The sequence below is a fragment of the Notothenia rossii genome (genome assembly GCF_949606895.1).
Source record: "Notothenia rossii genome assembly, chromosome: 5".
Taxonomy (NCBI): domain Eukaryota; kingdom Metazoa; phylum Chordata; class Actinopteri; order Perciformes; family Nototheniidae; genus Notothenia; species Notothenia rossii.
The window spans coordinates 11987995-12011661 of record NC_136903.1 but is presented as its reverse complement, the minus strand read 5'-3'; the positions used below and the strand labels follow the sequence as shown (position 1 = coordinate 12011661).

At 42.7% G+C, this 23667-nt stretch overlaps 1 protein-coding gene across 2 annotated transcripts in view; it reads right to left on the bottom strand.

Moving 5' to 3' along the window:
* LOC307040570 (A disintegrin and metalloproteinase with thrombospondin motifs 20) overlaps nucleotides 1-23667 on the bottom strand; it is an 82834-nt gene that overhangs the window by 46680 nt on the left and 12487 nt on the right. The window contains exons 4-13 of one of the 2 annotated variants that reach the window (XM_079683536.1): nucleotides 21836-22089; nucleotides 19871-19954; nucleotides 19289-19413; nucleotides 19149-19189; nucleotides 18712-18817; nucleotides 14877-15023; nucleotides 10866-11007; nucleotides 10181-10285; nucleotides 518-663; nucleotides 69-250 (exon numbers count right to left, since the gene is read on the bottom strand). In XM_079683536.1, coding sequence (XP_079539662.1) covers nucleotides 69-250; nucleotides 518-663; nucleotides 10181-10285; nucleotides 10866-11007; nucleotides 14877-15023; nucleotides 18712-18817; nucleotides 19149-19189; nucleotides 19289-19413; nucleotides 19871-19954; nucleotides 21836-22089 — 1332 coding nt within the window. Of the gene's footprint in view, nucleotides 1-68; nucleotides 251-517; nucleotides 664-10180; nucleotides 10286-10865; nucleotides 11008-14876; nucleotides 15024-18711; nucleotides 18818-19148; nucleotides 19190-19288; nucleotides 19414-19870; nucleotides 19955-21835; nucleotides 22090-23667 lie in introns of those variants that run through there. The other variant, XM_079683537.1, reaches the window with a different exon arrangement.

The following is a 23667-nucleotide window of genomic DNA, read 5'->3' as shown; positions in this document are numbered from 1 at the left end:
TACTGTATGATTGAGTTACTACAAGAACATTCAGATTGCACACTTTAGGAATACGTTGGTATACTCACTGCCACTGTACTTGGGGATCCAGCGGACGGTTGGAGGTAGACCGTTGATGTTGAAGTGCTTGCCGTCAAAAAGAGAGCACTGCTCTTCGCGGAAATCTTTCTGACCTCTCGGACATGGCTCAGTGTTGCAAGAGCGGAACTTCATCCTGCGACCCACACAGAACTTCCCGCCATTTCTGGGCCTAGAGTAAGAAAAGAAACAGTACTTGATTTCAATTTAAAAATCATGTTTGCTCTTGTTTGACTGTTACTTTATGACTTCAAACCAACAGTTTACATTTCAATTCACACTAAGAAAGCAAACTGACGGTTGCTTTAAATCAGCTTCAGGCTAACTGAATCCGGCAGTAAGTCTGAGTTAAGCTTGTTTACAGCTTCTTATTCAGGCGTTTCCCTTCTCTTACTGGACACATATTTACATGTCTGTAATGGATCTGATTGGTTCTTACTCAGGCTTGTTGCAGTCTCTGGTGTTGCTCCGGGTTCCTCCACCACAGGACCTGGAGCAAACACTGTAGGGCCCCCAAAGACCCCACTCCCCATGGACTGGCTGCAGGTCCAACTCCTTGTTCACACACATCCCGTGTCTGCAGTACTGCAGGAGAAAAGACACACAAAAGAAACATGTAATAACTCCTGCAGACTTGAAGACAAACACACACCACATAATTAATGCAGAGCTGGGAGTGGTGTTCCTCTTTGCCTTCTTAATCCTCCGTTTAGATCTCAAGCTATATTTTTGAAAGAAATCCTAATTCAGCTTTTGTTTACACCCAAGGAACGCGTCCAACTCCTCCAGCTGTCCAAAGAGAAATGGGAGAGGGAGGGAGCGGCACGGATAAAGACAGAAATAGAGTGGAAGACAGTAAGAGACAGAGGGTGTCAATGAGAGAAACCAGAAACTGAAATGTACAGTATGTGCCACAATACTTTCTGGATGTCACACAAATGTATAATCTATTTTTGGGATGTGGGGTCTTCTTTTTATGGGGAGCTAAGCCAAAAGTTCCTGCTCTGTTCATATCACAATTGTTGGACTGGTTCCAAAACGATATGTTCTTATCAAACAAGATGTGAAAAATGTACTCTATCAACACAAGATGGAAGTCTATAGTGAGTTTCAATGTAATGCAAACAAAGGCAGGTTGAGACTCACAGGGGGTCAAATGTGTAAAACAGAACTGTGTCATAGCCCCTTTTTTTGCACAAAATCACACTGCTTTTCAAATGAGCTCTCTGTGAATGTGTGTATTAGCTCAAATCTGGCATATATGGTGTCTTCTCTTATTGAGATTAAAGTATTTTAAGCATTGGCATGGTTCAATAAAGACATAAAAACAATTCTACTCTTTGAAATGATTTTAGACATCCAACACAAATTGAGTTTATACCTAATGTTTAAAAATCTCAACCCTTTGCTTTGGTGACAATTAAATGTGGATAACCTTTTTTCCAAATCACTTGGTTTGTGAATATAAAATGACCGTATATCTTTAATAGTAGATTCACTTTGACATAAAAAAATAAGCCGCCTGGTATCAAACAGTGCATACCCATTAACCAACCGGTGCCAAGACGTGCTAGAAACTGCTTTCATAAGCAAAACACAGCAGGCCCATTTCCCTTTGTGTGAAACCAAATCCCCTTCTCAGTGACTTAGATATCGAAGGGGTCCTGTTCACTGAAAGAATGCAGGACAGGACGGCGTCTGTCTGGGTACGCAGCCCGCCGTCCGGGCACACAGGCATGGGGAGCAGTGGCACCGCGATAAGGAAACTCTAGAGTTGTGATAACAAGAGGAACCAAGTTCATTACTGGCTTGGCTTCAGAAATTCACTTCTGCTGCTCAGCTGTCTTCAGAGATACAGATTTGAACCTATAACCTGGAAAGCAGGATGCTGTTTGTTGACACCTCAGTTTGTCCGTCTCCACTGTTTCCTCTCAGAGTTTGAGAGTGGTTGATGCACAAGTTGCTGCTTTCATTGCAAGGTATTTACAAATGGAAAAAAATGCAACTACTATAAGTTCCACCTGCCCCACAATCATTCCACTACAAGACATCCAATCCCTTACTCAAGATAAAAAAAGACGTGAGAACAGAACCATGTGAGATCCGCTTCAGTGAATTTTCATAATTACGCTAAAACAACAGGAAGGATATCAATCAAAGTCATGTCCTGGACAATAGATGATCGGACAAGTTAAAGGTTTACCACAAATTCACAACTAGCAGCCATTACTTTAGGAGAACACCTGCAAAAGTGCAACGTCATGCACATAAACACACGTAAACATACTGAGAATTTGGAATTGTTTCCTCTTGTTTCCTTGCCTAGTTTGCATGTGTGTTTTACACACTTATGGGTCTAATGATGGAGTGTAAAGTCTTTCACAATGACAGACAGGTGTTAACAGCTGCAGGGTATGGAATAAACAAGCCACAAACATTTCCATAATGCAGACCTGGTTTGAGTTTTCTTCCTGTCCGGCTCCACTGTAAATGCAAACTGATAAGTTTGTTGGAGCACAAACAAGAGATTAAGACAACCATTCAAATAAAAATCACTAAGAGATGTGATTAAACATCTGGATGAGAGGAAATGGCTTCCACACCACGAAAAGGGCAAACAGGTGCTGGTCCTTATTAGTTAGCAACCCCCTTAAGACAAAAGAGCAAATGATCTAAGTTCATGGTAGATAAACCAGAGAAACACATTTTAAGATTTTTCTTTGACACAACAAAGAGTATCCTCCCTTTATAGCTCTAACATTCCCTACCCCCCCCCCCCCCCCCCCCCCACCTCTCTGTCAAACAGGACCTGGGCATCCCTTATACACCTCCTCTCCACAGCCACCCATCCCCCTTATCCCCTTATGGGAAATTGCAAGGGACATGCAGGGACCACCACAGTGCAGCCAGGCGGCAGGACCCGAGGAACTGTCAAACACAGGGAGGACTGTCTGTCAAAGAGGACCAAAGCCTGTGTAAGCCTCTGAGGCATTCCACTCCCCCCACTGGCACCCTGTGTTTACAACCGTTTTGTTTGGCTTGAAAAGGTGATGTGGGTGAAAAGAAGAAAGAAGGAAAGGGGGGGGAGTGGAAGGAGGAAACATCTGTGTGAGATGATGTATGTATGTATGTGTGTGTGTGTGTGTGTGTGTGTCTGTGTGTCTGTGTGTCTGTGTGTCTGTGTGTCTGTGTGTCTGTGTGTCTGTGTGTCTGTGTGTCTGTGTGTGTGTGTGTGTGTGTGTGTGTGTGTGTGTGTGTGTGTGTGTGTGTGTGTGTGTGTGTGTGTGTGTGTGTTCAAGACTGTGAGCATTCACATGACTGTGTGTGTGTTTGGGTAGGTGTGTGAATGTGTGTTAAGTGTGAGAGTGATTGCTCAGAGTCTGGAGGCATCTGGGGGCCACGCTCAATTCCAATTAGCCTCTCTTTCCAAAGTGCCCACCCTTGAAAAAACGCTGAGGTGAAAGGCAAAGCTCAAACAAGCATTAAAGACACCGGGGCAACCTCTGCAAGAAAGATTGTCAAAATGTGCACTCAATTGGGAATGTGGTGAGACATTTGAAGGTCTTGAGACAAACCTGTCCAGCTGTGACTAGCATGTGTTTCAAATTAGGAATTTCACAGAGACACACGCTGACTCACCCAACTCCAACCAGGACATGTGCATATGTGCTTACATGCACATACTGTATATAGATACACATAGAATGCAAACAGGGAAACACACACAACACCTTTGTCTCCTTCACATCACACACACACACTAACTAAGTAAAGTTTAACTGACTCATCCGTACATCAACAGGGAGAAGTCAGCAGCATGCTAACTCCAGCAGTGGGAATAGTATGTAAGGACAGCAGCATCTGCTCTGAGCTCCTCAGCGTGCTGGTTTGGAAGTGAGAGCCCTGTAATTGCCAGGAAGCTGTTGCACAGAGCACCTCATTTCTGAACTCAAGCCATACATCACTGCAGGAATGAGAAGGCAGAGGACTGATTTAAAAAGGCCTCCACTCTTTCATTTTAACACGGCCGTTTCCAAAAGGCTTCACCTTTCATGTTGCGGTGTCTTTCTCTTGGCTCTGAGTTCGGAGTTCACTTTGGCTTCAACCTGTTGCTCTCTGATGAGTGTTCTCCAATAGCAAACCCTAAAACTGACTGCCGTCCCAAAAGCTGATCAATCTGGAGTCACCTGTTGTGCAACATAGACCACCGTGGTCGACTTCTCAATAAGTCTTAACTCACTTTTTTCATGTCGACAATAATAACTCGACCTGGAGGCGTGAGGCGTTGGAGAGCCTTGAAGCTAAACAGTAGGAAGGGATTCTCTGCGGAGAACTCTCTGGGGGGGCGGGGGACTGGAAATAAGTCAAGTGACAGCTGTTATTATAGACTGCAGATTTACACTTGTTCATTTTCCAGCCAAGGCGTGCATGTTTTCCCATGTTAGTACCATATTTCCTCCTCCCTTTATGTTGGCGAGGTGTGAAGACAGGGGGAAGACAAGGGGGAGGGAAAGGTGAGCCAGAGAGACAACATGATGCAACCATGACCCCAACCAACCTCTCCTCTTTCTATATCGGCTTATTTTGTTTCCTAACCTGCTTTTTTCCACTCTATGTGAACTCATCCTACACCCACACATGTTTTCCCAACAAGTGTCAGGGTTGTTATTAAAGTGAATGAGTAGTTTTGCTACTCAGATGTTCCATTCACACACTTTTATTCAGTACAACTGCTGAGACACTCTCTCTCTCTGACACTCTGGGTATTTGTAAATGTTGAATATGTAAATATGATATCCTCTGTTGTTTGTTTGTATGTTGTTTTTATGTTTCATGTGGAACTAAATGATGCAGGTCTCCCTTGTAAATGAGATCGATGATCTCAAGGGACCAATCTGTCTAAATAAAGGTTTGAAATGAAATGAAATGAGAGATGCATACCTCTTGTAATCCTCAAAAACTGATCAATAATCTTTTGTACAGTTGAATGAAAAACGTTTAATGTGAAATGTTTCCCTTCTGTCAAAGACTGCGTTTCTCTACAGATGTTTTTGACCTTTTTTGGCTCATTGTTTCGCCGTAAAGCTTCATTCATTTATTGGGCACCTGGGGGCAGTAAAATAAATTAATATGGGACTTGCAATTAAGCATTTTAAATTCTACTCTAATCATTCTTGTTTTTTTCGTGAGCAAGCAGATATTCTCTTTTGGAGTTCCTGTCCCATTTCTAATGCAACCCTTTTCAAAATGTATTTTTACCACCCCCCTACAGTATAATCAGGCAAATACTTCCTCCTCCTTCTACACAGCCAGCAATGAAAGGCTCACTCACTGGCTGCTGGACACAGTAATTCCATCAGCAAACTACATGAACGCTAAAACAACAATCCTCTTGTTAGCCCAAATCCACAGATATGTCTGTGATGATGGCAAATCAAAGTGGCAACATCCTGCAAATATCCAGAGATTAACAGAGAGTGACACTGACACCAGTCTCACAACACCAAGCTCCAGTACAGGCACACAAACACTCAAACACATACACACAAACACACACCCCGTCCTCGCATCGTACGACAAGTCTGTCAGGCTGCCAGCGAGCTCCAGCCAACACTCACCGCCTGCGCCAACAGACTCCATTCTGCCCGGCTTCACTTCTCAAGAGCTCACTATTTCACTCTAATTGGCTGAAACCAAAGCAGGTTGTCATTCTTTTCCGAGGTATGCTCTGGAAATCAAAAACAACTTCCCGTTTATTCATTTAGACACTCAATTAAGCCCCTATTAACGCTCCTGTTTTCCTCGGGTCAAATTTGACTCTTTTTATATCAGAATAAGGGGTTATTTAGTCGATTTGCCAGAAATAAAGACAAAAAAAGTGTGAAACTTTCAACTCAAAATCTAGTTGGTTAAAAAGTGTCACACAGATTTTGGTTATGATTTATAGAATGAGTTGCACAATTGACAGTAAGACCACACAAAGGTTAAGCGAATTTGGAAGCTTTGTGTGTTTTACACGTAAAGAAAAAAGCAGTCATCAAATTAAATGAAAGCAAAAACACGTGAATATATACATTTTGCAACAAATGTTTAAAGAAGGCAGTGAGAGTTTTCAGCCAAGGCCACATTTAAATTGACAGTAAAGTTAACAAGACCTTGGACAATAAAACACCACAGTTTATTCAAGCTCCGTCGCTGCTTTTATCTTGCCGCCACCCACTGAGCAACAACGTGGTGAGAAGCAGCGCGGGGATCTTCAAATGCTGGGATGTGGATACAGGGCTAAGCGGGCCCCGGCTTTAGCTTGACAGACTCCTATTGACCGTGCTGACTGGCCCCTAATCCACACACACACACACACACACACACACACACACACACACACACACACACACACACACACACACACACACACACACACACACACACACACACACACACACACACACACACACACACACACACACACACACACACACACACACACACACACACACACACACACACACACACACACACACACACACACACACACACACACACACACACACACACACACCATAAATGTGCAAGAATATAAAAGCAACGCACACACAAGTTGTACATGCATACATACACACACAATCAAAATGCACACACAAACAGACACACACACAGACGCACAAGCTCGACCCTTTGAAGAGTGAGAGGGACCGAAAAGGGGGGGCAAGGGGGGGGTTAAGGGAGAAAGAGCAGCAGAAGAGAGGATGAAGGGGAGGGAGGGTGGTGGCGGTATTTATAGACAACAAGTGATGGGATGCCCTCGTTAGTGCACGGCCCACTGAACCAGATGACAGACGCGCCGCCAAAGGTCATGTGACCGCATTACTCACTCCGGCGCCCTGAGAGAGGGCCCGTTGAGCAACAGAGATGGAGCAAGGGAGGGAGGGAGAGAGGAGAGAGAGAGAGGAAGAAGTATAGAAGCAGAGAATGAACCCTGCACTGCCCCTTGCCCTATTTCAGCTAAGCTGTATACAAACAAACATTTTCACTATTCATTTAGAGGACGTGCCTCTTTCCCACTTTTCGGACAATGACCTCAATTACCCGATGCGGTCATAACTTTGTTTCGTAACCCAATAGAACAAATACTCTCTGTAGGCAAAGCAAGAGGTCACAGCTAGCCGTCCAGAAAATGTACTTTTCACGAGAGATGACGTTTCACGTGTAAACACTTAGAGTGACATGGCAGGCTTTGGTGTAATGATAGGCTTTCAAAGAGATCTTTAAAGGGGCGGCCGTGGCTGCTAAGACAATACCTGCTGCTAGTTTGCCCCATAGAGGCCATAGCTGTAATCCTCTAGATCTGACACCTCCCTCCCCCCACACACACATACACGCTCAGGGCTCCACAAACACCTCAGAGCCAGGATCTCGGCCCTGTAAAGCCTTAGACCTGAACCTCATGACTTCTTTGAAGAAAGAATGACAAAGGAGTCAGCAAAGAGGAGAGAAGGTGTTATAGATGCAGAGCTTTAAGTACGTTTAGGAAAAAGGCATAAGGCACCAAGCGATGCAAAGAAAGAACACTGCAACACTGACGCAAGAGAATCAGGAGGACTCATCTAGGTTTGAAGATTATCAGACTTTTGAGGCACACAAACGTACTCGCACAAACACACCATACCAACATGCCACATAAAAGAGCTCTTGTGTGGGCAGGTGAGTGTCTGTGCAGGGTCCCAATCTCTTTCAACTCACACCACTTCAAACAGCCCCCTGCATGAAGATGGAGCTGGGCCCTCAGCACCGCAAACAAAGGTGGTGCCTCCACTCAGACACGCATAGAAATAGGGACAATTGATTTGTGTTTCTGCTCATATAAAATAAACTGTACCACTTAAACATTTCTTTGGATTTTTAGGGCTCGAGGGTTGGTCAGGTCATTTGGTCAGTTTATCCAATCAATCAATCAACCAATAGGATACGGCCTAAGGCCTTTTAGTCGCTCATAAATAAGTAGATCACTGTTCTTTATATACTATGGATGCTGGCAACAGTCACATAGTCCAAACTGAAGGTGATGTTTGACCAGTAATGGTTGAGGCGGGACTTGAGACAGTTCACCGTCTTGGATGTGACAACGCTTTCTGGCAGATAAGTCAACCACACGCAGGCTACAATACTTTTCAGTTTGAAATATCTCAAAAGCTATCGGATGGACTGACAGTAAAACAGACATTTATGGTCCCAAAAGCATTCATCCTAATGGTTTTACGGCAATTATTGGATGGCATTCCATAAACAATTGTGTAATCATGCTCCCCAGAGGATGATGAAAATCATTAGATACATTAACGTTATAATGTGATTGGATGATCAACAGACATTAGAAATATCGCTAGAAAGCAAGGTCATCTTTGTTACAGCCTTTACATGACAACATGTCACAAATCAAAAACAATCAGTCCGTATTACAAATGTTTACGTTTCTGTAACGTACATGTTTCAATAAAATGTAACCTTGTTTTGACCTAGCCCTCTTTAGACCTGCAAATCGATAGATCATTGTTTACAGGGTTCCAATAACGACAGGGCGTCTATGGTAATCAGCCAAGTCAGCTAAAATGGGGTTAAGGGTTTGTAGCTTATTAAAGCAAACCACTTTGTAATTAAACCAACACCGTGTCTCCACAACCGTTTCTAGACCATACCGAGTCTCTACTCAGTCTGAGAGCAGTATGGGAGTCACTATCCCAGGACCATTAAGGTTCAGGGTGGTTGTTGTAGTTGGATTAAGACGTTAGCTATCCCCTGTTAACCTCTCCTCACTAAACAGGGCTGATCCAGGACCTAAGATGGTGAGGAGGGAGATGGAGCCAGATGAAAGGATATTAGGGATGTAAGACTTACATGGGCCCACACTGCAAAGGAGTCCAGGAGGGCAGAAGGTTAAGGAGACGAGAGGACCCTCCCTCTCTCTCTCTCTCTCCCTCCCTCATGCATGCTCCGAATGCTAAACACCAGCCCACCACATCCTCATCCCCCTGTACCTCCTCCTCGCTCTCCTCCTCCCTCCTCCCCCCCCCCCCCCCCGCCTCCCGCACTGCAGAATCACTGATGTGAGGTCTTTTGTGAGAGCGCTGGCTGGCCTCAGCCCGGGCTCTGTTACGGCCTGACCACTGACCCACTCACCCGCCTTTTAAAGAGGTTTTAGGGTCATGGGTTCGCAACAAGGTGACTCAACTGTGAACGGCGGGTGGCATCCTCTTTCAAAGGGCCTTCGTCTTCACCTTTCCCTCTCAAGACTCTCTCCCTCTTTTTCGCCCCTCTGTCTCTCTTTCTTTCGTCTTTCTCTTTCTGCCCCCCCTCTCCCTCTGCAGCCCCTCTTTCCATGTATCCTCAGTGACTGACCCGCCGTCTCAGCCCTAATTAGCATAGCATCCCAGAGCGAGGAGAACATGAAGGCTAATGGGGGTTGGGGCCCCGTAACAACACTGAGGGTAAAGCTTCAAGTTTCTAACTAGGGCCATCACCTGACCACATTTACATGGGTTTCTGCAACCAGAATGCAGGCAGGAGAGTAATGCATGATAAATTATTCCTTTTTCTTTGTAGAGGAAGTGAACTAGAAGGGGAAAGCACAAGGATTCAAAGCAGCCCTGCTTGGGAGGTTTTGTCTTGTGTCAGTAATGTATTTACTATAAATTGCAATGAGGCCAGTTTTAACAACAATTCCAATTAGGGAACAGAATACGTTTTTTTGTTCTGCTTATAATAGTAGATGGGTGGGCTTTACTGTGTCAGGATAGTTAATCTTGTGGATGAAATGGCAGAATACCCTTTAAAAATTCTTTTTTTGGGAGATGCATTCGATCCAACTACTAGAAGTTAGGAGAAATCAGAGTTAAATAATGTTGTATGTTGTACATTAAAGTAGTCACTTCAAAAAGATTTGATTGCAGCCGTTTTGAGACTTTGACCTGTACCCGCAAACCTGCTGCATCAAGTGTCAGTGCACCTACTAAAACATCTGTGAGTCAGTTAAAAAGGACATTATAGAAAACCAAATGCTCATGATCTGTTCATAAGACAGCGTAGATCCACATGTGGATTGACTTACCATTCCATGCCCACAGTCGGTCCCATCAGCCAGCGGCATGTGCTGTGTGCGACACCCTTTATGGTCCCCCTCTGCACTGGTACACCACAGCCTCTTGCACTGTTTCTGTGGAGTAACATGAGCACCAGCAATTCATCAGTATGCTTTAACAGGAATAGAGCATGCCTATAATGTGAGAACACAGGCTTCCAACACATGCAAATAAAAAAATGATGTGACTAGTTATGAAATGTCTTTTTGACTTTATTGAGCAGACAGCAGCATGTGACAGCTATTTCCTTCCACTAGCCATCTTTCTCTTGGGAGGAAGGTTGTGTGATTTGTGATTGAAATACGGTTGTTGGTTTCAAACAATATTTTAGCCGAAGTAGCTAGGAACTGAAACATGTGTATGTACTGGTGATGTACATACGCATTCCTTCAAAGTTTAGTCTGCCTCTTTGCATTTCGTAAAAAAAGCATGCTATACATTCGGCATGGTAATTTTCAAAATAAATGCATTCCACTGTATATTAAAGTGAGTATTCATAAAAGCAATGTAAATACATGACTACTGTTTCATATCTGTTTGCTTTCATGGATAATTGCTCTGCTCAGAAGGTTCTGCTGTAGGCCTTAGAAGATAACCACCATCTAAGATCCACCTTAAGTCTTAACTCTTAACTTTGATAGCACGCCAACTTACCATGTAAGGGCATATTTGGGAACCGGGTCCAAACATTAGTTCACATTGCCTGTTGGCATTGTAGATCTGACCTGGGAGCAGGGTGGGCAGCTCATACGTCCTACTCACAGGCTCATCGAGAAGGCACTCACCATACCCGGTGCTAAAAAAAGGAAGAATGTGAGAATAGTAAATGAAAAAGAGAACAAAAACATACAAAACAACATACATAACAGACACATGTGCATGTGCAGACAACATTGCACAGGGCAACCTTTCGTGGTATGTACAATTTCAAGATAATCCAGTATTTTCAGAACTCAGAAAGTACAATCATGTGTTTCTATGTCTGTTCTGATCATCCTCAGATGTGTTTTCCCCTGTGGGTGGTCTGTACAGTTACCTAACCAAGAGATTGATTCCACTTCCCCTCAATGGCCTGTTAGTAAATGCTGTCACTATGAAACTGGAGTCAGGCGCCACAGACTGAATAAAATAGCATTTTGGTATGGGCTCAAAAGGATCAGCACGCTGAAAAAAACGATGTATCTGAGAATTTGGAACCATAAAGCTCCCTGATTAAGTTACAACAATCTGTGCCAGCGCCAGCATTGCAGTATAATGACATATTGTGCTGAGCCACACCCTGAACCATGACACAGTTACAGAGACAACAAAAGCCCAGCTGGACTGAATGTATGCACCAACAGCCTGCATACTAAATCCTCAGCATTTACGCTTGTGAAAAGCATAAGTCAAACATGTTAGCAGAGCGAGGTAAGCTTCAAAGAAGCTGTTATTTTTTTTGTTTACTTTTCGAGAAAGAAAACTGGCGGATGTGACATGTATAGATGTGTAATCAAACAACATGTCTGCACGGCTCTGACAAATGTAATCCGGGATTGGGCGGCTAAAACACCTGTTTCATACAGCACCAGCTGATGTGACAAGCCCATAATTACACAGGATTATACTGAGTTAACGTCACTTTGTTTCTTTCCCCTTTCATTTCCAGCCATAATGTCAGAATGTGCAGTAAAACAGCGCTGGGTGGCAGGGGAATGATTGCATGAGAAGAGTAAACCAGCGGTGGAGGATACTGTGAATAAAATCTGGGGCAGCCTGTCAAGGAATCACGCAGACAGTCCCATATTACAGTATCTTTCAGCAGTAGGTCATCTGTCTAATCAGTGCTCTGGAACCTTATGGAATGATTATTAAGACAGGGAGAGGAAGAAGGGGTCACTGTGGTCATTTTTTAAATTAAACATTTACTCTTTTTTTAAGGAATATCAGCTGTGTGGATTCGAGACAGCGAGGCAATTCCTCTCTGGCACCAGAGGAGATTACGCACCTGGCAGCCATTGGGAAACTTGAAAGTGAGTTTATTTATAAGATGACTTATAGTTGGCTGTTGTGTGCTTGTCATAAAAGACTAAACAATAATAGTTTCCATGTAAGCCATACTGGGTTTCCCTCCTCAAACACTGCAAGAAGTCTACTCATATGTCAGAGTGATGGTTTTTTGCACAAGAAGTGACATAGGGCATCATTGTACTGTTTGATCAAACAGCGCCAAATAAACTGCACGATTGTCAGAGTTTTGATTCTGACGGCATGTATTGATTACTGTACAGGGAGATATATAACTAAATAATGAGAGAGGTTTAGTTGAATTTGGAGCAACATACCAAACAAAAAGATCCATCTTGATTTTATTATGGAAATTGAAGATTGAAAAAAGTATTTAAAAATGATTTCACATGGGAGTTTGGAAGAGTGTTTGCTGTTGGAGTGGATAGGCTAATTTTTGAGGTATGTAATGGAAAATGATAGGGTTTGCTCACGAGTAATGATTATATGGTTTCAATACCAAGCGAACATAACAATTAGTGGGTGGCAACAGTCAAAGATTTGAATTTTACTTTTATATTTGGATTTTCAGGCTTACATTGGCACGGTTCCACAGAGGGAATGAATGGTTGCTTTATGTAACGGTTAACACATAATAACCCTTCACAGCAGCAGGACGCTTTTCATCAGCTTTCAGGTGCGGGGGTTCAGTGCACATTATTAAAGAAACATTGAGATAAGGAGGAGGGGAATCCTTTGCCTCTTGAAAAGGGGGATGTGTGAGAGGTGCCATGGCCTTTCATCTTTTTTAAACTGGTTGGAGAGCAGTGCAGAGTGTATTTGTTCTTCAGGGAGAATGGGCAGTCAAAACACTGATGTACTTGACCAGGTCAGCCCACTGAGCAGGAGTACCACTGAAGAAGTGGCAGTTTGAATCAATGCTTTTCATTGTTGGCTGGAGACGGATTTCAAAAAACACTTGGAAAACTCTCTAAAGGGCCTTTCCCACCGCTGCGGCTCCCACTCTGAAACACTCTCTTCAAACCTGCATCGTTTTTTATAGATCCCATATGGTCAACAAATGTTATCTCAAATGAATTTCACATTTGCATGATACTGCTGATTTTTGTCATCATTCAAAAACTCAACACATCCGACATGGATTGGACTAAATAATAAACAGATTCATGGGGAATTATCTTCAGCTGAATTTTCCAACCACTCCATGTTGAGGTCATCGCTGGCTGGAAACTATGTGAAGCACAATCTTAAAACTTCATACGAGGCGTCGCCTAACACTGCGTTCTCGAGATGCATCGGGTCAACAACGCCGTCCTTTGTGGAAACCTCCACAATTAACAGAGGGAATGAGGCAAATATTAAAGGGTCATGTCCAGGGAAATTATAATTTATAACTGACATTTCCCATCTTAAAAGGGAAGCCTTTCACCAGGATGACCACAGCGGGTTAGGAGCCGCAGAATGAGCCGTTGCCCCGTGTTACAGGTTTTGGCGTGGAAAGCAGGCTAGTGACTAGCTGACTGTTTGCCCAGCATCTTGAGAGCAGGGCTCTGTCTGAGTGGGGAGAGCTGAGGGGCTGCGGAGGATCCATCGCTCAGGTCAGCCGAGGAAGACCCCCCGATTCAAACAGGAAATACTCTTTCAACGCCAGGCAATAACAAGTCCTCACAGTTTACATTGCGCTGGCCTGTCTACAGAGCGCTGCGAGACACGTAGAAGCGGTTTGTTTACCCGGCCACGTCACAACAAGTAAAAGTTAATGGCACACTCAAAATGTGGATCTGATGATACAAGAAAAAAAAAGAAATCGAGGAGTATCACTTTAGTTACATGTTAGACGCTTTTATCCAAAGCGACTATACATACTCAATACTGTGGGCAATCCCCACAGGAGCAATTTGGGGTGAAGTGTCTTGCCCAGGGACACAACGACATGCTGACTGCAGTGGGGTTTGAACCTGTGCTCCCCTGACCCGAACACCAACGCACTAGTCCACTGCGCCACATGACTCAATTTAGTCCATGAGAAGTAGGGCTGGGCCATATCTTGATATCATTTTTTGCCTCAACTTATACTAATAACTTAGAATATCCAATGTTGGAACTACTGTACAGATTGATTTATGTTATTTAGTAATACAACATTTATTTTCTAGCTGTTTTTGTATAGATCAAAATCATTATTTATTGTAATTATTTATTTAAGTCATTCTTTATGCTTCTATTTTGAAGGCGGTTTTGGGCCCCTGGTGATTATGTGTTTATTGGAGGTAGTGGGATTGGCCCACCAGAGAGGGCACATGTTTTTTAAGTATAGGAGTTTAGGTAAAACAATTGTTCTTTATGAAATTGGAATAATGGACTACAACAAAATAAATGCACAAAAATATACTCTTGCCTGGATATTGAATATTTTACAACAATAAGATTTGCTTAATTTTGAGTTTTAATTCTTTATGTTTTTGCCGCTAGATCCACATAACTGATGATTATTTAGCAAAATTCTTATTGTGCAAATATTTTGTGAAGGCATCAAAAGTCAACCCTACAATGTTGTGATATCTGATTTTCTTCCTATTGCCCAACCCTAATAAGAAGAGCCAATAATCATTCATATGTTTAATAATCACTTTCAAACTGAGGAGAGTTGGTACCTACTCTAGAAACTCTGTGATGTACTTGCGGCTGCACTTGGACCACGACCAGGGATTGGTGTCATAGTTAAGCGTGGGAGCCATTACATGATACTGGTGCTTCATGCCCGCCTCCCGACACTTTGGGTTGTCATCGTGAGGCATGTTGAACCTGGTGCAGAGAGGAAGAAGAAAAGGGGGGTTAGAGATGGAGAAAGGGATATACGGAACACACACAAAGTAATTATTATCTGCTTAATGGCTTAGTCGTTGCAAGGAGGATAAATGTCACAGGATTTACGTTTAGCAATTTATAACAGGGGATCACCCAACACCATCCCTGTGGGCCGCCACACACAGATGCAACCGCAGACACATCTATAGGTAACACCCCACAGTCTGCTGCTCACTCTACACTCATCTGTTTCTTGTATGTTTTTTCATGCACCTCCTTCTTTGCACCTCCCAAATGTTTATGCTCAAAAAATCCCAAAAGGTTTCAATTAAACTCCAACTAGGTGGTACAACTTTTCGTGCAACACGTAATTCTTTCCTTATCGGCATCCTTCCTCGGCACCATCATGGCCAACATGCTAGTGGGAACCACCTCCAGTTAACCTCTGAGAGGTCAAAGGTCACCAAATCCCATTCTCAAAGGACTTTAAGAAGAAGGAAAGGTAGTGGCACTAACACCATGAGCATTATCACACATGTCTATGTTGATCAAGTGTCAACATGTAAGCATTTAAATTTGTTTCAACTACAGTGATGATTATGGCTGCAACTTGTAAATATGTTCACTATCTATTCAATAATCCAATATTTTTGTGATGTCTTATGTGTCAGAAAACTGTAATTATTTAAATTAAATTCTTGAAATTGCATTATTTGACTAAAGTAGAACTAATATTCAATTTGCACAAATCCTTACATTTGAGAAGCTGGAATCAGCAAATTATTGGTATTTTTACTAAATTACAGCTTAAACGATTATCAAGGCAGTTGGCAAATCATTTTGATGTTGATCCACTGATCAGTTAATCAGCTCATTGTTTGAGCATCACTCATGATACTGTAAACAATAAAAGCAGAGACTTCACAGAACACCAGCTGAATCAAGTCAAGTACACAGCATGGCATCTGCACTGTAATGAATTAATTCAGGCTGTCTGCAGTTGGCAGTCTCATAAAGCAAGTTTTTGATCATGTCCAGAATAGAATAGTCCAATACGGATGTGCCTGTTCTGTGCTGCGGTTTGGCCTATACCCATAAAGACATGTAGTGCATGTAGACGCGCGTGCACGTGTTTATATACACACAGGAAAACATGCAGCTGTATGATGTCGGGGATGTTTACAACAGTATGTGGGCGCGGGGCTGTGACTGTGGGTCGACCCATACCCCCACACAAACAAGACCTTAGCATGGCTGGCATGAGGCCCACCCTACAGGGGCCGAGGGCCTGAAGGCAAACACCCAGGGAATAATTAATCCTCTGGCACGGTAATGAGCTCTGTCCGCACAAACAAACCAAGCTCAAATTGTACTGGCAGTATTTACTACTCAGTATTATTTGTATCTTCTAAAGGTGTACAGGTGTATGAGAGTGTTGCAGACAGTGACAGGCAAGTTTAAAATGAAAATAAACATCTTAATACTTTGCAATGTAGAACACGTTGTTATTGGGAAAAGGATTTGTGGAAAAATCTGAACGATTTGTACTCTGAACACATAATGATGATTGAGTTGAACCAGGACACTGGCTTGAAATTAGACGAGAACCTTTTAGTGTGATTAGGTCATAAATCCGAAAGTTTAGTGGCTTTTTGTTTTGCAACCACAAGGAATCAATCAATAGAGCAGTCAATTCCAGTGGGCGGATAGCATCCCCAGCACTTCATTATAAGCATCCAGGGTTACATTTAATAAGTTAGAGTCCACTTACTTTTAGTAAGCGCTCTCAAAAAAAACAAATAGATTTGTTCGCTGCAAAACGCATCGTTCAGAAAATGCTGTCATCTAAAAAGATTTTCAGCAAGACCGAAAACATATTTATATGCTGAAAAGCCTGTTTATAATTGTAAGAGTAAGACATACTACTGGAGCGATGAAGACCTTAATTCCTGCAGGAGTGAAGTCAGCAGCGCCATCATTCCTTTATCACCACTTTAACAGAGGCAGAGCTCAGGGACCACACCAGAGAGACAATTGAGTTGCTACATTTGAGCTCTCAGTAATCGTGTTTACTGGGTTACAACAATGTCAGTAGACGTTCATATTTCATAAGATGTTTGAGATAAATGCCAGTTTCCAGCTTCAAAATCTAAATTGATATCAAAACATCAGGAAGTGGTGATCCAAGACATTTAGAGCCTTAGCATCATCTAATGACAAACTTGATTATATGTGTCACCTTTGAACGGCTATCAAATGACACCGCCTCGCCTGGTAATCCCCATGATGGCTATTAGTAATCACACGTCCTTGCAGTCATCTGAGAAAGGCCTCCTATCCATTAGGCTAAATCTTTCTTTAATCTGCCATGCTCTTGAGTGGCTCCCACTACCTGACACTGGCTTTCCCAGAGCGCTAAACACTCCGAGAGCTCACGCCTGTGAACGCAGCGATTAACCACGCCAAGAGGCAGAGCCAACTAGGCCTCCAGCTGCTTGAACTTTAGCATAAACAGATTCACACAAGATGCAAGGGGAGGAAGTGGGGGCCCGTACACTCGTCCATCTGGCTGGTTCGGTCCCATTTCTCCACTGGAAGAATGTGTGAGCGGGACAGAGGAGGTAGAAGAATATCTTTCATTCTTCAGCAATAGCTCACACGACACTGGTCCTTTTTATCTAGCCTACACAAACCGAAAAGCAGACCGGAAAGAAAACCTCTCACTCATTTTCCCTTGTTTGCTACATCAGGAAGTTAGGTAGGAAGAAAGAATAGGGTATACATAAAAGGGCAGATGTTTGAATTTCCCCAAAAATACCACCGTGAAATGAGTTGGGTTAGATCGAGAAGACAATGGTTGTGTGAGGGAAAACCAGTGTAATAAACTTAAATCAAACTTCAAATCACACCACATTTTAATTAACTTAATGAGTGATTTCCTGTCATTTTGCCTGATGGATGATGTACTAAACATCTCCCATATCAGAGATAAAGTGATGTGTTTTTACTTGTATAGATAGTATCTATCTAAGTCTTTTTTTTCCCTCTTCTTACAAGATGCAATATTTTCTTGTTGCGGAAACAGCCTCTGGCCGACAAGCGTGTTGTGATAACACGACTGATACTCACAAGTTGCATATGACGGCACTGTGATATCTTCAGGGTGTTTGATCAGTCTTTTGGAGCTGACAGGTGGACAAAGGGACTGAGAACATTTAGTCTTGCACTGTCTGATAAAGGTTTTCGAGAAATCTTTGAAAATCTATATTTTTTTGTTTTATATCTAACAACATATCCTTTTAAGACAAAGCTCTGCCTCTGACACACACAGGGTTAATTCCCTGAGCTGTACAGTGTGGTATTATGGGCTGGCATGTTATTAAAAGTCAAGTTTTCACTTTATTATGTTTTGCACCTGTGTCTGCTGCACCCTACATCTCTTAATAAGAGGGCTTTTGTTGGTCAAAGCTGGCTGTGAGGGGTGAGTCAGTGTGTGTGTGTGTGTGTGTGTGTGTGTGTGTGTGTGTGTGTGTGTGTGTGTGTGTGTGTGTGTGTGTGTGTGTGTGTGTGTGTGTGTGTGTGTGTGTGTGTGTGTGTGTGTGTGTGTGTGTGTGTGTGTGTGTGTGTGTGTGTGTGTGTGTGTGTTGGGGTAGGGGTTTGCTTCAAGTTCTCTGCTGCAACTTACACATGGCCCAGCTCATGAGCGATGGTGAAGGAGGCACTAATTCCATTTTCCTCACTGATGGAGCAGCTCCGGTATTGGTCGCACATGGTCCCCAGCTCTGCAAGCCCTACAGGGTCACGTACACACACAGATACACATGAACACTTACAGACACGCAGCTATTTAAAAAAAGAAAAAAAAGCCTGCTGCTTGGGTGTTAAAGGCGATTAAACCATCAAAACTTCTGTTCCATAAGAGAGATTAGCACCGCCACCGACTCCCTCCATGCTCCCTCCCTCCTCCCATTTCTACCACTCTGTTCTGTCACTATAATATTATTAGCTGACAGCTTGCCATAAACTCATTACTGCACAGTTTATGAGCTGTGGTTACTAGAGTGGAAAGGTAATTGAGAAAGACTGGGATATATTTTTGCAAAGAGAAGGGCAAAAGTTTACCTAATGTGTCACATTTATCTTTCGCACGGCAGATGTCTTCCCTGAAACGAAGAAAACATACAATGCAGTTAGCACTCTTTCAAGGTTTCCTGAGCATAACAGCTTTTGATTTTAAAGTGAGGATGTAGATGAAGGTGGACCTGGTGATGAGGAGTGCTGTGTCATGGTGAGAGGGATGGCTGTCATCCTGGATGTTTTGGGTCTGCTGCCAGACGCAGAAGTTGTGGAGAGTGGTGGCAGCATTAAAGCTAACTGTAGGCCCTTCCTGTTTGGGATGAAACATCATTGTAGTTATCAAGAAACCAAGTATACAGCTTCTAATTGTATCTAAAAAATTCCATATAACAATGTCGTATTGTGACTACTGATAGTGATTTGTTTTTTTAATTACTTTGTTGTGTAATATGCCCTTTGGCAAATATAAGGTCAAAGATCAGGAGCATACAGATTTTCAAACAACTTCAGTTCCCTATATTTTAACTATTTCAATGGCACTTACAGTGACCCAACAAGTCAGTCTCTCATATGCAGGTGGCTAGCTGCCTCACTATACAAACGTTTGTTTTCCAAGGAGTCCTCTCTCTCGAGACTTGAAACTGACAAGGCAGGCAGTGTCCTTTCAAACAGGCCCCCCGGAGAAAGGGCCAGGCCAGGGACACCTGCACTGACGTCAGCCGCATTGGAGAGCTGGATACAGGTAGCATTCAAGGCCCCGCACTCACCTGTTCATTATGGACGACGACTAGCTTGACAATCATGATGTTGATGAGGTTTCCTACGCTGGGGTCCCGGTACACTGCTGCTACCTGTAATAAGACAAAACACACAGACAAAAAATGCAAACCTCCACAAATCTGAACCAGTGCACAGACAGGGACTGACGGAAATCTAGTTTACTTCTCCTAATTCAATACTTGGATTAAAACAACCCACCTATTACTTTTTTTAGTTAAACTCCATCTGGTTTAATAAAATATCAACAGTTCATTCAAGTCAAAAGACCAATCATTCCTCCTTCAGGGTAAGTTTAATCAACAGGGTATTAAAACCAATTACAACTCCAGCAGAGACAATGGCAAATAAAAAATGAACTACGAGTGGACTCGGCAACAAATGTGAAACTTCTGCAAAGCCCCTCTATGAGGACAGCAAAACATTCCCTCTGTAGTTGTTCCCCTTCGCTTCTCTTGCTTTTCTCGTGCCTGCCTGTCACGGTCGGCCAGCAGTCTGCTGAAGCCGTGTGCGTCCTCCTGACAGGAACTCATTAGTCCACTATAAACATTTAGCTTGTCTTAGCCTAGGGGGAGGCAAACGTGGCCCAGGCCTGTCCAGAATGACCAAAGGGAGCCTGTCTTGTCATGCTCCAAGTCTATCTGTGACGCAGGAAGTTGTTCTGTATGGTCTCACCCTAATGTATGTTATTGTATGATCTGTGCAATACCCGGAGTGAGGGGGACTGCAACCAAAACTAGACCATCAACACTAGAGTATGTCACACAGACAGTTAGCATGAAATGTGAGCTACCATCATGGAAACTAGTGTTGTATCTGTGGGGATTTATTACATAAAGAACAGTTCAAATTGATCGATTACACACATGTTTACATGGGGATTTTTTAAAGAATGATTCTAATATTTTCTCCACAAAATGGACTGATTGGAGGTTTTCAATCTGCCGTCCCTAGGGTGCTAAACACAACCTTTTGAAACAAGTATTCCTTAATCCCAGCTAAATCTCTGAATATCTGAAAGAGCCACAATAACTTGTATTCAGGCATTCAATCTGCGTGGCCAAAACCTCAAAACCTCACCCAGAGAGAACCTTAAGGGTTCCGACACGGTAGGTTTCTCTAATATTTTGGCTGGGTTGGTTCAACTGTGGCTAAAGTAAAGTGGTGAAGAGACTGTTATAGAGGGAAGAAAATGTGTGTTTGTGTGTGTTTCTGCCCCACTGGTCTGCAGGCAGAACCATGGCAGAACTAATGTTTTGCTTTGAGAGCTGGCAATAAAAACCAGTCTGGCAAATTTAACACTGAGTGTACCCTCACAGTCTTACTTAAGGATAACACTCCACTGACAATCATTACACCGTGTTAATCTGTCCGTCAAACTGGTGAGAGACAGACAGCAGCAGTTTACACAGGGCAGTACAAATCGATAACCTATCCTGCTTTGACACCAACACTTTTAACACATATGTTACACTCTCTTATAGGTACAAAGTCAGTCAATCAATCAGGCTTGATTACCAGCCAGCTTAAGGATTCGGAAGTGCTGAGTCAGGATTTTACCAATTAACTGGGCAACTTTCGTTCAAGCAGCAGCAGGCTAGGGTCACGTCCGGGTTTACAACCAAAATGTCAAACAGTAACATCTGAGGCCAAAAAAACACAAACTCAACTAGAGGAGGGCTTTGTTCAAGTACAAAAGAAAACATGTCTTAAATTACGATCATGCCTTGGAGATAGTTTGTGCATCCTTTGTCTCAAGTTTTCAGGTGTCAATTTCTTTGATTTTGCTCAACTCCCCAATACTATAAAGTTTACGATGTTGGGCTCATAGCATTGAGAAAAACTCTTAATAGAAAAGACCCAGTTACTCTTGAAACTATTCAGTCTTTTTTCATATGAATAAATCTTCAACATTCAGACAAAATAATAATTTTTAGAAACATTGTTTTACTTACTACTGACATGATTGTTAGGATGTAGTGCTCGAGGTTGCGTCCATGATGGCGCACCATTTTAGCATCAGCTGTCACCATCAACTCAACGTAGCGAGGGTAAGAGAGGAAGCGCTTGCGTCTGCGATGGGAATCGGGGTGTGTGTTGGTGGAGTTGCTGTCATAAATGTGTTGATCAGCTATGGTGGCTTTGAGAGAATCCAGCTCCTCTCCCATAATCCCATTGCTCTCAAAAGCAACCGGCGTCTTGGATTTCTCTGTGAAAAAAAATAAAAAAAATAATGAAGAGTAATGATGTGGAGAGGAAAAGATGTTAGGAACGTATTTATTGGATTTAAAATCATTCTCACATGGGAGAAAATAACTACTTTATACTCAAATTCCCTCACGCTGGACACCTACTGTACTGTTCAATGTTATAAAGACATTTCATGAGAGAGCATGGTACATATACAGTTAAGAGCCAAGGGTTTTAGCTTAGCTGAATTACAGGGACATAACACAAGCATGCTGGACTCCTATGGCAAAAAACCCGCCATAAATGATTGTGTCATTCCGGGGCTCAGGAAAAGTTGTACCAAGAGACGCGGGGTCAGTCGTGAGCTTTAAGAATATTCAGGTCAGGCAATGTGCACCCCCTCTGGCTGAGTGTAAGCCACACAAACAAAGAAATCCCATGATGACATTTTACAGACTCACACAGGGACCAGCCTCAGTATGCAGTCTGAAGAGGATATACAAATCATCAAATTTCCCCACCTCTCTGAGCCCGGCCTGTTTATTATCTGAACATTAAGTGATGTAAACATCAAATACATATGTTGCCAGATTGGAACAATTGATTGTGAATAGCACTTTCAACACCAGCCATATATTATGAGGAAAAAAATACCAGGTTGTCAGCCGTACACTGTGTATACTCAACTGGCATTCCCTCAGCTGAACTGCACGTGTTGAGCTGGCCGTGAGCGATGGATTCCTTCACCATGACAGAGTGAAGTTAAAAGGGGGGGACAGAGACAGAGAAACAGACTAGGGAGACGTCAAGAGCTTGTTTGATTGGAGAAAGGAAAAAAGGCAAATCTGCAAAGGTTAAGGTCGAAGGGGATTTAATTAAACATGCACGTATGACTGTCCATGTCCACAGGCGGACTGTAGCCTTTTGAAATAGTTTGGAAGAGCAACAGGGAAAGAAGACGGGGAAGAGGCACGCTCCAAATAGCTAATAAAAAGGCAAATGTTGTTTTGGACACAAAGCTGCTGCAGCTTATTCCATTTACTGACCAGCACATCAGCCCATACTGAAAACTAAGTGATATTTCTAGAAAAAATCTATTGAACCACATCAATGAAGTTAACGATTAACACACTTTAAATCATCATCATGAACACTTCTGAATCGTCTGAAGAAAAATGTTTCAACCACAATGAATAATTTATTAGAATTGGATGGATTTCAGTAGACAGTCTATGGTATAACAGGCCATAAGAGGACACACAGATTGGTGCTGTTCAGATTAGCGGTGATGCATTGCCACATGTGATAGGGTGGAAGAAAGATTGCTTGCAGAAGTTTCTGCCATCTCTCAGAAAGGGAAAGATGGATTTAGGGAGCTACCTGAAAAAGTGAGGGATAAATGTATGACGGGTAAATAGTATATCATGCAAACTCACAGACACTACAGATTTAAATGTACCTTAGATATTCTATCACAACTCAAATTCATTTTTCCAATCTTTCGTAAGTATAGGGGCCCATTTTGTCTGAACGCACTCATTACTTTTATGTCAGCAATCATAGCCCCCTGCAGTATGTAGTGTTGCCTTTAATAACC